General features: G+C 43.4%; 1 protein-coding gene across 2 annotated transcripts; it reads left to right on the plus strand.

Annotated features, from left to right (window-relative positions):
- The first annotated feature begins 2,299 nt into the window (after positions 1-2,299).
- Positions 2,300-8,809, plus strand: exo1 (exonuclease 1). Of its 2 annotated transcripts, none has more exons than XM_066696954.1 (13): positions 2,300-2,381; positions 3,459-3,651; positions 3,823-3,942; positions 4,047-4,170; positions 4,530-4,667; positions 4,981-5,193; positions 5,333-5,520; positions 5,749-5,845; positions 5,945-6,173; positions 6,289-6,505; positions 6,690-7,209; positions 7,342-7,625; positions 8,476-8,809. In XM_066696954.1, exons 2-13 carry the CDS (start codon positions 3,491-3,493, stop codon positions 8,618-8,620), a joined length of 2,436 nt encoding a protein of 811 aa, XP_066553051.1. In that variant the 5' UTR covers positions 2,300-2,381; positions 3,459-3,490; the 3' UTR covers positions 8,621-8,809. The 2 variants fall into 2 exon arrangements, with proteins under 2 accessions (XP_066553051.1, XP_066553052.1); XM_066696955.1 differs by having other exon boundaries at positions 6,292-6,505.
- The last annotated feature ends 5,341 nt before the right edge of the window (positions 8,810-14,150 follow it).

Raw genomic sequence — 14,150 nt, forward strand, 5'->3', positions numbered from 1 at the left:
AAGTAAAAATGGATGCCAGAAATGATGTACAGGAAACATGTCTATGACAGGGCATCGTAGATATATATAACTTGGGGTGCAACCTACATATATGAATTAATTATAGGAGTAGTACATATACACATTTATTATTATTATTATTATTATTATTATTATTATTATTATTTTCTTAATTTATTTGAGACTACTCCTATAATTCATTCATATATGACTAATCAGGACAATTGTATGTTAGTATGTTAGTTTAAACAGGTTTCACATAAAAGCTTGTATCTCCGCTGGGCGTTGTAGGTTCAGTTCAAGATGTGGGGAAGATGTTTCTTATGTAGGTATTGATGGTATTGGTTCATGGACACTCTCCTGCAGATTTCCCGTGGTCTCAGTCAGCAATCTGCTGCCATGCTGAGAGAGGACAGCCTGGGGGTGGGCAGCATGAGGGTGGCAGTGGCCTGTCAGCACCTGTATATGACACGCTGGTGATCGTCAATGCCCTTCCAGGATATTCATACCAGACACAGCTGGTATACGGTGAGGACAGGCCCTCTGAGTCATGGGTGCCTCCCTGCTGTTACTACAGCAAGGACAGGGTGAAAGTAATAAAGTCACATTCTTCCCTGACAGCACAGACAGCTGATGGACTCTTCCTTGGAGGGTGCACAGCTGGGGCCAGGCAAGGTCATAACGTGGCTGATAATCATGCCAAGTACAGCACCAAGGCCACTTTCAGCCCTGCGTCCCCCTGCATGTTGCGCTGTGGATTAATGTCATCACGGCCGTGGGATACAGAGACACGGATGTCTATCTGGTGGTACAGGCACCAGGCATAACCTCACCCTACTGCTGGCTGCAGTGGTTCTCTGTGTATGAAATGGCCATCCTCAGAGACATGGCCAGAGAACTGTTTGTGAATATCGCTTGTTATTATTATTTTAATTATCATCAATAGAAATAGTAGTAGTGACATGACTTGACTCGAGTCGCACATTTGCAGACTTGACTCTTGCTTAGCTGACTTGATGATTCATAACTTGGGACTTGACTTTGACTTGGGATGGATGACTTGGCATGTACTCGACCTTCTATTGGTTTTCAATGTATATATGTTTTTCGCCAATATGTATCTTATACTGTTTTGACCTAAACAGCCAAAACTAACAATAAATAAATACATGAATAAAATATTCTAAATATGCTATGTATCATAGTGGGGATTTATGCTAGATATGGCAAATAAAATAACAACATAACTGTGGACCATTCTGCATGTTTCCTCTAAAGTGTTTGGAGATATTCTAAGTGCCTTTATTTACATGGTCATCCCTATTATCCCCAAAAGGCTTTTTTTATTTACAATGTTCCATTGATTTCTATTCATTTGTACCATTTGTTCTGAAAACACGTTGATTTAAACCTAGAAAGTAGGGACTTACTTGTGACTTGCTTGTGTTTGACTTACTCTCACCTCTGGTACTAGTAGTAGTAATAGATTTATGTATTTATTTATTTACAAATTAGCTGCAATGAAATATATCAGTGGACCTGAGCATTCCACAAACTACTGTTTAAGTTCCATAACCAAAATGCAAATCTACTGACTATTAGTTTATGACAAACTATATCATGACAATAAAACAGTGGGGAAAGGATGGTAACAGGGAGTCGTGAATCATTATCAATTACAAATTAACCTTTGTTGGGCTTTGCATGTAGCATGAAATAGTGGACCTGAGACTCACCTGGATCCGAAGTCCCTGATGTTTTCACTCTGTCTGATATGCACATTATAGCATTCAAACAAATCACACAAATCAAAACAAGATTGTCTTAAGGGTTTTATGAACATATATCAATCATAAATCTGCTTCTAGGTAATGAATTGTATAACAATGAAGCAGGTAGCTGTACCATAGACCTGCAATGAGCACAATTTACATGAATTTATGAAGCACTGCTGCCCCTCTTAAAATCATGCCATTTTCTTGTTTTTTCTGTGTACTTTTAAAGGGGTGTTGAGCAGACTGAGGATTCAATTTTATCACAGCATGTGTACGGCTGAGGCTCTCCACACCTATCCAATCAGCGCTCTCCTGCTGTCGACCAATGCCGTGGCTTCATTAGACTAAAACACGCCCCTAGCAGAAACGGGGCGTGGTCGTTGCATACGTCAGGTAGAGGGAAGACTGACGCCGCGTTCAGCCACTCAGGATGTAAAGCTGAAAAAGAACCCGCCTCGTTTCTTCTTCCCTGTTCTGTGATTGGCTAGGATTCGGCGTCAGAGTGGCTGTGGCCAATGAGGGCCGAGCCTTCGTAAGCTGGAATTTTGCCGCTAAAGACAAAGTGCCTCTGCTGCAGAGATACTTCATTTGCAGGAAAAAGAAGCGGTAAGTCGTCGCTTTAAAATAAGTAATACAAATATACCACCTATGCAGTCCCTACACGGTTAATATAAGAAGCTGGATGTAGAGACTGACATTTGGTTTCAGTGTACATGCATGGAAAGCTGCTCCAGGTTTAGTATTTAGGCATCGGTTTAAATAGCGGGCAGTTTGAGAGGAGACACGTCGGATCTCCTGCTTAAAAGTGTGTTTGTCCTTTTAAATGGCATTATTTCCATTTTGCATCTAAATATGATCATGATGTCGCAGTGTTTGACACATGCATAGTGCAGCCGCCCACGTTGTGTCTTTATGTGTATAGTGTATGTATGTATCCATCTAGATGCGTTTTCTTTTGCATGTTTATTACTCTTTAAACTTTGGGTTTAGGCTTCATGTCTATGTCCTGTACTGTCAGATTGCACACACATTGAAGGGATGGGTTGGAAACAGGGGATCAATGCTTGCCGGGGGGAGGGCTCGTCTATAGGCGCCAAAGCGGTTCTCTCGGATTTTTATTGCTATTTTTTAAAACGTATCAATATTCCAGCTTAACGCTCAATTATGTTCATATCAATCTATTTACACCCCTACCAGGTCACTAACGACGTGGATCAAGCAAAATCCCATAGGTGTCATCAGTATTCAATCAGTGGGGGAGGGAGTTGAAATCTGGTTGGTTTATGATATTGTGGTTACCTAAGTACAGTTGACCTGTAAATGAATGATTGTTCACACTTCCCTCCTTAAAATGTATCATTGCAGGTTGTGAGTGTAGCTAGTGCACTAGTTTCTTTTTTCTTTGTAGAATTTCCTACTGTATTAAATTGTCTGACTATTTACTGCAACAGATATCGGTTGTATTTATTTTCATATAAATCATGTTCACTTTCACATGTATAAATATGAATTAGTTTAATTTAGAAGCAATGTAGGCCTTTTCATGATATACAGGGGAAATAAAAACCTGGTGACAATCAGTATGTGTGGTTTTACAGTAATGCACAGCTATTCAACGCCATTTGAAGAATCAATCTGACATCCGCCTGGTGTCTGTCTCTCTCTCTCTCTCTCTCTCTGTAGGTATTTTATCACTTGGGCAAGGGGTCGATACGATGGGGATATCGGGCCTGTTGCAGTTCATTAAGGATGCGTCGGAGTCTGTCAATGTGAAGAAGTACAAAGGGCAGACTGTGGCCGTGGACACTTACTGCTGGCTTCACAAAGGGGCCTTTTCCTGTGCAGAGAAGTTAGCCAAAGGAGAGCCCACTGACCAGTAAGTTTCATGTTGATGTACAATCCTTCCTACACACACACACACACACACACACACACACAATTATGACGCTGTGCTCTTTGGCATAATGTAGTTGCTCAGTGGGATAACGGTGTGAACTTCTCACCTTGTGTCCTCCGTGAGTAATCTAGTCATTTTCCTTTGTTCCAGATATGTGACCTATTGCATGAAATTCGTCGATATGCTTCTCACATCTGGCGTCAAGCCCATCCTGGTCTTCGATGGCTGCAATCTGCCGTCCAAAAAGGAGGTGGACAAGGCCCGCCGAGAGTAAGTGTTGAGAGTAAATGAGCAACGTTCAAGTACAGTCTCCTAGTCGGCCTCGATTATTATTATTATTATTATTTTTTAAATCTTTTTTATTGTTCCTTTAGACGCCGCCAGGCTAACCTGCAGAAAGGTAGACAGCTGCTGCGGGAGGGCAAAGTGTCCGAGGCGAGGGAATGCTTCACCCGCTCTGTGAACGTCACCCCCTCTATGGCTCACGATGTCATCAAAGTAGGTCCCTCTCCTGTGGTCCTCTAGGAATATTGCATCAACTCTAAAAACCATGAGTACAGGCCATACTCTGCAGACAGTATGGAGAATAACCTCAGTCATGTCAGATGGTCCCTTTGAGCAACTTGGGTGCCTCCCATTTTTCATATGGTAATTTCTTATCGTCTCTCACTGGGGTCTCGTGGTCCAGGCTTCTCTTCCAAACCCCAGAGGTGATTTCATGATTTTACAAAGGGTGGTATTCTTTTAGATCTGTTTTGAATGTCAGTTTATATGGGATGGCTGTTAGACTCGCTGTACGATTACCTGCTGTGGGGTCTCTGCTGTAGACTGAGGTCGCGCTGTGTTCTCTCGGGCAGGCCGCTCGGATTCGTGGTGTGGACTGTGTGGTGGCCCCCTATGAGGCCGACGCCCAGCTGGCCTATTTGAACAAGAGCGGGATTGCACAGGCCGTCATCACCGAGGACTCGGATCTACTGGCTTTTGGCTGCAAGAAGGTATCGGACATTGATGATTAAACTCTGGCTTATTCAATAAAGGAACTGAAAACATCTGTTGAAATATAGCTCTTCTAGTAATAATTGGCTCAGATAAATGATCTTACCTGCAGAAACACAGGACAGATTATTCCACTGGTGGGAACTGGGGCTCTGAGTTTCTGGACTAATGAAATAACAGCTCTGAAACCTACACTGATATTTCATACTCAAATCCTTGAATATCTGATTTGAATTACAAATATTATCTATTGTCTTAAGTAAATTAGTGTAAATGTTCTTAAAAGGCAGCAAGTCATTTTCTTTTTCTTAGGTTCTTTTGAAAATGGACAAATTTGGGAATGGCTTGGAGATAGACCAGTCAAATTTCGGGAAGTGCAAGTCCCTGGGAGATGTTTTCACAGAGGAGAAGTTCCGGTACATGTGCATCCTCTCGGGCTGCGACTACCTGGCCTCCATCCATGGGATTGGCTTAGGCAAAGCGTGTAAACTACTCAAGATGGCGAACAACCCTGACATCATAAAGGTAACCACAGACCCCAATCTCGGGCTTCCTGCTTCCTTTGAATGCTGTTGTTTGCAATAGTGTATTTTCGTTTGAGTCCTTTTTGCAGTGGAGGTGAAGTGAAATTCAACTTGGGTAAGGTATTTATTTTTGTTCCCAGGTGATTAAGAAGATGGGTCAGTACTTGAAGATGAACGTGACTGTGTCTGATGACTATATCGAAGGGTTCCTCAAGGCAAACAACACCTTCCTGTATCAGCTGGTCTTTGACCCCATCAGCAGAAAAATCGTTCCACTCAACCCTTACCCAGATGACATTGATGTCAAGACACTCAGCTATGCCGGACGGTATCCTTTCCCAACATGTTTCCCCCCGTCAGACTGTTATTTATTGGTGATAGTCATGTACGCAATTTTACCCCTGTTGACCCGTGGGTTTAGAAACTATCAGTGCTGGGTTATTGTGTTGCTTCTCCCTCTATTGCTAGTAAAACATCATTTTTAAACCACCTGCAGGCTTTAACAGATAATGGTTTGCCTCAGTATCTTTGTTTAGCCTTAATGCACCCATACTAGCAACATTGGGGATCAGACCGGCCTGCAGATTGCTCTTGGAAACGTGGATGTGAACAGCTTGGAAAAGATTGACGATTACAACCCTGACACCTGCCAGGTAAGGTACTTTGCTTTCACCATGTGAGCAAAATTGAATTATGATGATGAACATAAGAATGTGATCCTTGATTTAATTCCCGCATCCTGTGCCCCTCAGCCCGTGAAACCGAAACCAAGGAGCCGAGGGTGGAACGATGCCCAGGATCAGAAGGTCAGTCGCAGGACGAGCATCTGGAGCAGAGGCTACATGCCCACGGGCCTCCTGCCCTCGCCAAACAGCGTGGTGCAGTCCCCAGAGAAGCCGTCCACCAGAGGAGTGAAGGTCATCAGCACGCGCTCCCTGAAGCTGCCCAGCAGGGCGGTGAACATCAAGAGAGAGAGGGAAGGTAGGTGTCTGGACTGTGTACCTCCAGTTTTGGAAAGGGGCTCCCCTGTTGTGCCTGTGTCACTCTCTCTGCTGCCGCCAACCGTACCAATCGTTTATCTTTTTCTTTTTTTTAGCAGAATCGGAAATCTCAGAGGAGGACCTGCTTGGGCAATACTCCCCTTCAAGTAACAAAAAGGTGTGCAGGGAGGAGGGCAGGCCTGCAGCAGGAGGGAGCCGTGGAGGGTCTTCTCTCCCCGCTGCCCGGCAAGGTACTCGCAACCGGTTTGCCACGCTGCTGCAGAGGAGGAACTGGGAGGAAGGGCCGGCCGAGGAGCAGGAGATGCGAAGCAGGTATGTGGTTCACTGCGCACCAACCCAGGGCCCAAGAAGGGTGGTAGCAAGGGCCACACTAAGTGTTTAGTTCAAGATGAATATTAATCTTAATCTGTTTGGTTTTGAAGGCTGGTTTGAATTTGCAAAGCTCTTGTGTCAGGAAATGGGATTCCTGTCAACCCTCCCCATGTCCCCTGCACAGGTTCTTCTGCAGCCCGGACTCCGTTGCTGATCCAGGAGCCAAGCAGTCAGACCCAGTGGAGCCACAGGAATCCGCGGCCCAGGAAGTGACTGAATCGAGCCAGCCGAGCGAGACCACCGTGGTGCCGTCGTCTCCAGACACCGAGATCCAAGACGAGGAGGTCGAGATGCCAGCCGAGTCCCCCCGCTCTCCCTTCCCATGTCCCACCAGGAGAGGCACGGGGGCGTTCGTCTGGTCTGGAGGCCTTGTGGAGAAACCCAGGGCTCAGCCCTCGGCGGGCCTGTCGGCTCTGCAGAAGTTCCAGCGCAGGAAGGAGAGCGTCTCTTGGAGCACGCCGACCCGGGCAACTTCTGCTCCCCCAGACACAAGCCCTGAGGAAGCAGACCGGCCCGGCTCAGAGGAGGATGGCCCGACGGACTCTCCACCATCCCAGGACAGTGCTTACTTCTCCCAGCCAAGCAGGAGCTCCAGAAGAGACAGCACTCCCCCACACGCTCGACCTGGACACATCAAAGACCCTGTAAGGGCCGTGCAGTAATAGGTTGTAGTTAGGATCAAAATGATTGCTCGTTTATCATGTCGTTTTGACTCTAATACACTCTTTTTGTGGTTTTGATTGCTGTATTGATTTGTCTTGTTCTGTTTTTTGTAGGAACTCAGTAGCCAGGAGTCCGATTCCGGGGAAAGTGTCACTTGTTCACCTGTTACGGATGACAAGAAGCCCGCTGGCATCAGAGCCAAGGTGTCCGGGCTGCCCAGAGCCGGCGCCGGTGGTGGAGGCTTGGCAGGCAAGATCCGGCCCTCGGCTCCGGCCAGGGCCAGCGGGCTCAGCAAGAAGTCGTCGGGGGGGAAGAAGAAAGTCGGTGGCAACGATGAGAACAAACCGGGCCTGCAGGCAACCATCAGCGACCTGTGGAAGAACTTTGGCTTCAAGAGGTGAGTGTGAGATCTCTGCCCCCCTCACTCACCTCGAACTTAATACTTTGTCACATTTTGTTTCCTCCTGAACTTCCTGCTTTCAGTATGAGATCTTGTATGTAGATGTCCGCTTTTTAATATTATTTTGTAGTATTTGCAGGTCAAGTTGAAGTCCAATTAAAAACATCTGCTCTAAATTGTAATTATTTGAACAAAACTCAAAATAAATGAGTTGTCTCAGAATGGGGCAGTTCAAGGCCTTTTACATGTATATATTGTATCTGCTTAAATTGAGCTCATTTATTAGGCACGGAGAAGCATTAGCAACTGGTTTCACAGACCTTGAGTAGCACTAGTCTGGGACAACTCTACCTAACATCGGATAGTCCAAGACTCGTTCTAATCTGGTTCTGTGAATCATGTTGTATGTTTTATCAAGAAGTAACATCATATTAAATCCGAGCAATACTTGGAGACCGCAGTACCAGTAATACCCACTTGAGGGTGCAATAAAATAAGATGCATTTCAAATGTTTTAGTCGGATGGAGGAATTTTAAGTATATTTTAAACACATGCTTGTATAATCAAATGTGGTTCTACTTATCAGTCTTTGGTGAAATGTTTCTTGTATCTGATTTTATATATGATCTCACACATTCATCTTCATTCTTTCTTCAGACAAACATGCAGCGTCTCCTTCTCCAAAACCTGTCTGGTTTGGTTAAGCTCTTTTCGTTAATACAGGGTGTGACATTCGGGTGGAGTTTATTACATCTCTGTCTTTGTGTTCCTTTCTCACAAAAACGCTCTCTCTCCACTTGGCCGTCATGATTAAAAGATTGAATTTCTTCGATTGTGTTGTTGCAGGGAAAATGAAAGGCTGCACTCGGGTAGGAAAGGGGATCCCATGTCTCCTGTCAAGGACAACATCCAGGCCCTCACCCCAGAGACCGAGCAGGACGTCTACAACAGCCCCCACTGTCCCGCCATTCAGAAAGCCATCTGCTGTTGATGGACTTTTTTATTTGTATCTACTTTTATACACACACAAAAAAATATATATCCGATGGGAATGTTTTACAGAGGATGTTCTGTAAGAGTGCTGTTTTAATAGAAACATACTGTGTATGTATATATTTGTATTATATGTATTTGTTGACAGTCAATTTATCAATTATCTTTGAATAAATGTTAGTTTCTATTAGCTTTGTTTAGTGCTTTTATGTCATTTTTTAGTGAGGGTGTCAGTCAGCCCCCAGTCCCTCTGAACGTAGGTCCCTGTCATACTGCGGTACAGGACAGACTTTCCTATTTGCCAGTTGACTTTCTAAAATATTATCAGCGAGTGGAAGCCATTGATAGTAATTCAAAGACTCTGCTGTGACCTAGGTATTCCTGTAGCCCTCGGCTAAAGCCAGCCCTGTTTACACCCCCTGTTCCCTGTGCTTACTCGGCTCTTATCTTGATATTTTACAGTGAGGGAGGTTACAGAAGCTGTTGCTACTTTCTCCTGTTTTTAATAACATATCCAAAGCAGTGTCGGGCCTCGGTTAGACCGTAAATAATCACTGCAACCTGTAGCTGTGAAACAAATAATGCATACTTCTGAAGAATGGACGGGTTGGCCCAGCACGCCACACCCTGTTGTGTTTTGCATTGAGATGATACGTGAATAAAATTTTTATTTACCTCCCAAACCGAGTATGCAACAGTTACATAAGCTTTTGAATATCAATTCACATTGTGAAAAGAGGTGGATTTCCTGTGTTTTGATCCGTGTTCTTGACCATATGACGATCGAGCGCTGTGCTGGGTCAACTCCTTTTGTATCGTAAATGTGTGCTGGTTTACAATGACGGTGTAATTGTAGTTGACTTTTATATTTGCTCTGCTTATTATTTTGTAGTATTGCTTCCCACATTTATTTTATAAACCCTCACACAATCTGTGCTTTGTCATTTTGACGAATGATGTCTAACGTGCCACTATTTATGTTTTCTAATTCTTTGTTGGTGAGATGTTTATCCTCGTGGCGATTCAGTTTCACTGATGAGCCACTCATCTACAGTAGTTTGTAAAGATCCCAATCGGTGCAAGGAGACATTCTCGGAGAAAGAGTAGCGGAACCCGTATCTTTCTGAAATGCTTGGTATCTAGTGAGGCTCCACAGATGGTTGACACGTAGTTATCAGACCTGAAAACAATCTGTGCATTTCAGTAAACATCGCCAGCCTCTTATGAAGAGTTGGACCCACATGCACACTGCAAACGGGTGGTGATTGTGAAAAGGGTAATTGAGACAAACCTGAGTTGGGTGAGCAAAGACAAATTTAACCTTCACATGCAACAGATCTGTCAGGAGGTGCCCATATACAGTGCTTGTCTGTCCGAAGAGTCCCCTGACTTCAAGCTCTGTATTAAAATGCATTTGTGCTCTCAACATTACAGCAGCACAAGCAAATGGGAGGGAGCACAAAGTCCTGACCTTATGTTTTCTATAAACAAACAGTAACCAATCTGAAACTCATGCAGCAGAATGTATTCTGTAATTGCAACACTAATGTCCATTCCTAGGTGACTCGTAGTGGAAAGCGAAATACATGGCAGTGATTTAAAGGTAGAAATAGGAAATTCGTGTGATGTGTACATATCTTTTTAGCAAGGCTGGGCAAGTTTTTTTTTTATAATCACGTTTATTCGCAGGCTTTTGACACCACTCGCTGAGCAAAACATGACAACAATTAGTCCAAAACACTGTCTTGTGCAATAGGAAGCTAGCTGGCCCCACCAGCACACAGTTTCAATCGTCACTGAAGAATGTCGCCCGGTCACATTCCCCCATTTCAGCTATGGTCTCATCGACAGTCAGAAGCAAACCCACCCTGTCAGGAGGCAACCATGAGTCACAGACTGAATATACAGGACCGGGGACTTATCATTTAATGGCTGTAAAAAACATATTAATAAAAAAAGCATTGTTCTCTCAAGAGCACAAGCAAGTTCCTTTAAACCAGCCAACACCTACACTCCCTTCCCACTACTGTGCCTGTGCAAGTACACAAGGGCCGGCAATGCGTTGCAGTTTAAACAGCGGCATTGTGTGAGCTCGGTCTTGCCTGATAGAAATCTAATTTCAAGATCAAAGCACTGGAGCACAGATCCAAAGGGGGCAGTTTACTTTTCCTGGTGAGGTTCAGCTAAGACCTCTGGCCAAAATGAGCTTTTGTGATGAATAACTGGTAACCAGGGGTCATCTTTTCATTTTCTTTTCTTTTTTATTTGACCACACTCACCTGAAGCTGTCTATTTCTAAGAGATAAAGGTTTTCCTTTGGACTGATATTAATTTACTCCTAGTCTCCATTTCAGGATTTTCCTGTCACATATGTGTGCTGTATTGAACCTGATTAAATCGACACAAATCGACGGCTTTGTGTTGAAAATGAAAACACTGGCATATTTCTGTACCTTTGCTGTTGAATTTAATTCAATCCACTTCAGAATTTGTAGCAATGCTTTAAACAAAAAATCTGATTTTCACATTTCAGCAAGATTGAGATACCAGCCTGTCCCTTTACCACTAAGTGTCTTTTAAATTAGTCACTCCATTAGTGTGAATTAATGGCTCAGCCTCAGAGACACCCTGCACAGGAATGAAGACATCTGATGCAATGGAAGGGCTACAACATCTTATTATGGTATTTCTCTTTGTTTTAATTTAAGGAAGGGCCTTTGAGAATCAACTCAAGAAGACCATGGCCAATTTACTACAGGACATAGGCCTTTTGCGTTTTACTACAGTTTTACAGTGCTTTCCCAAGGGTTCAACATGCCTTGACTGTGCATTACTCCAGTGCACCATGGGTAAATCATGTCTGAGTACAATAATTATGCCTTGTGTCTCGCTGCCTGTCTGTGAACCGAGAAAAACTGATGCCCACTCAGCCATCCATCACAAGTGCATGCAAAAGACGATGGAGTGAGCACGTACGTAGTATAATAAACTCATGCTAAGCAGTCAGAGGGGAGTGGCAGCATTCATGCAGGATTGTTTTGAAAGACCTGAACAACAGGCCACGGGTTAGGGGTGCAGGATCGCTCTCCACGGTCAAGAACAGCAGCCATCAACCCCCGGGAGGTTGTCAGACAGTTGTCAGACTGGCTGAAACAGCACTTTCCTACAGACATGCCCATTTTCCATTAGACTACACTTGTTAACCCATTCCCTCTTAAAGACTCCCGAGTATTTTTGTCTCTTTAAATTAATCAGGAAGCAATCCATCCATTATTTTGGGGCATTTACAAACAGAGAGGAACCATGCCCAGGAATTACACAGAAACTCAAGTGGGTGTGTGTTCACGTTTTCCGTGGGTGACGTTCTTGACCAGCAACCAGCATAGTGCCAGTCCACCGTCTCCTTCCCTGTTGGTCACTTTACCTGTTCTACGCATTCTCCACATTCCAGGCTGACAGAGCAGCCGGTATCTGTGCAAGTGTGCGATGCGTCGTACATGGGACAGAGGAGTTCAAACCTTCAGCTGGTCACTGCGCCCTTATCTGCTGAGAAATCACTCTCAATGACTCTCTGATTTGCAGAAATGTCGCTACGTAGAGAAGCAGCGCTGGGGGGAGGGTGGGAGAACCACCCCAGGGTCGAATTCCACTGGTACATTGAAAACAATCAGAAATCTGGACAATGTGAAGAATTACTCTGTGAAGCTGGCAGCACAGAGCAATGTGTGGAATGTGTGCCTTTGCAGTTATTGACTATTCCAGGCTAAGATATTGACACTGTTGCCTGCGTTTCTAAAGCAAACTCATTCTGCTCCAATGAGCACAGAGATATTCGGAGGTAGGTAACTGTTTTGCAGAAATGTAAAGATCAGATTTTTTACTTCATTCTGAATTATGTTGATCTCAGAATGTCTGAGGGTTTCTGACAACGTTTTCGTTGTGTACAACCATTATAATGTAATTACATTTAAAACACTTGCATTTCTGATGTTTTCAGTTGAAAGATGCAGTCTGAAATAATAGGCAGGGTCCTTGTGCATTTATACATTTACATTAAATCTGCAGAGAATTAAATGTGTTACTTTCTGGCAGGTAAAATCAGAAATAGTCCTGAACCAAACAGTTAACGTGCAATGGTCTTTCTTTTCTGTAAAATCCAGCAGTACTTTCATTCATATTTTAAGTTGAAGAATTGTTATGAAGCATGCAGGCCCATAAAAATGTATGTATTGTTTTTCTTTTCTTGTTAGGCATACTGGGTGTTATTGTGTAAAGGACACCTAACTCCTCAACAATGTAGTTTTGTTTTGCAGTTTCCAAACTACGCAGATAAATACTTCCATACCTCACATTATGCAAAATTAAACGTCTGTTCACCTGAATGTACTTTGGACTAGGAAACAGGCATAAATTATGCATACTACAACAATTTGTAGTAATGTTTTAACAGAAAGTAACTGCACAAGTTTGCCCATTTATATGCAGTTTGAATGCTGACACCAATTATTAAGTGGATTCTGTGTAAGGGGTGATAAACTGTGGATTTAACTTAAACTTCCCGTGAAACAAATATGCTGAGTTTTGAAGCCCTTGGGGCATATTTTGAAATGTCAGCCATCCCTGTGAAAACATAGTCAGCAAGACTCACCTGACATCTACCCTTATTTGAAGGTGATTAATTTAATATCACTCAAAACAGCATTATTTCCCTTAACAGTGACCGGCACAGCATTGTTCTTATGCACTTTCTCAAATCACGCATCGTTTCAGATGTTGTGAAATGAGGCACAGAAGCCCATGACAACAATTTGTGGCTATTTCTTCACTTACATGTCTCCTGTGAATGGATTCAAGTATTTCTTTGTTTTGTTCTTTTGTTGGCATGGGGGCTGGTTTAGCGTTAATGCTAGGGGAGTAGTTTAGGCATGACAATTTTTATGAGCAGACCACGATTTTTATTAAAGAGAAGTAGCAGAAGAACATGTCAAAGCTTGAGGGCCAGATGCTAATATTCATGTGAAATATGAATCAAGGAGACATTTCTCATACTAATGGCCAAAATCCCACCTCCAGGCAAACGCACCTTGCTTTACAATACTCTGCAGTTGACATGTAAAGACATGCAGGTATATTTATCTTTTGGCAGATTCATTTTTTATTTATTTTAAGTACTGTACTACTGGCTGGTGTCCCAGCTATAGTTGCCTCAATCTATTTCCAGTAATAAAAATGTCAGAAGCCCTTTCCATGACTGTCACCCCGTAAAGATGGGTTGTGTAGAATTGTCCTACAGCAACATTTTTCAGAAGTGTCTCTGTACAAATAAAGTATCTGTTGTGTTATCAGACGCCATGGAAGTCAGGTTCGATCTCCTGAGGTTAAGCCCATTGCATGCTACTGTACAGCTCACAAAACTGCCAACCTTTCTCCTACTGTGTGTGCTTTCAAACACTGCCTGAGCTGGAAACCGAAATCTTGTGTGTATGGGAATAAAAATCATTACCCTTCACACAATAATAACATTCGCA

This window comes from Amia ocellicauda, chromosome 23 (genome assembly GCF_036373705.1).
Source record: "Amia ocellicauda isolate fAmiCal2 chromosome 23, fAmiCal2.hap1, whole genome shotgun sequence".
NCBI lineage: Eukaryota > Metazoa > Chordata > Actinopteri > Amiiformes > Amiidae > Amia > Amia ocellicauda.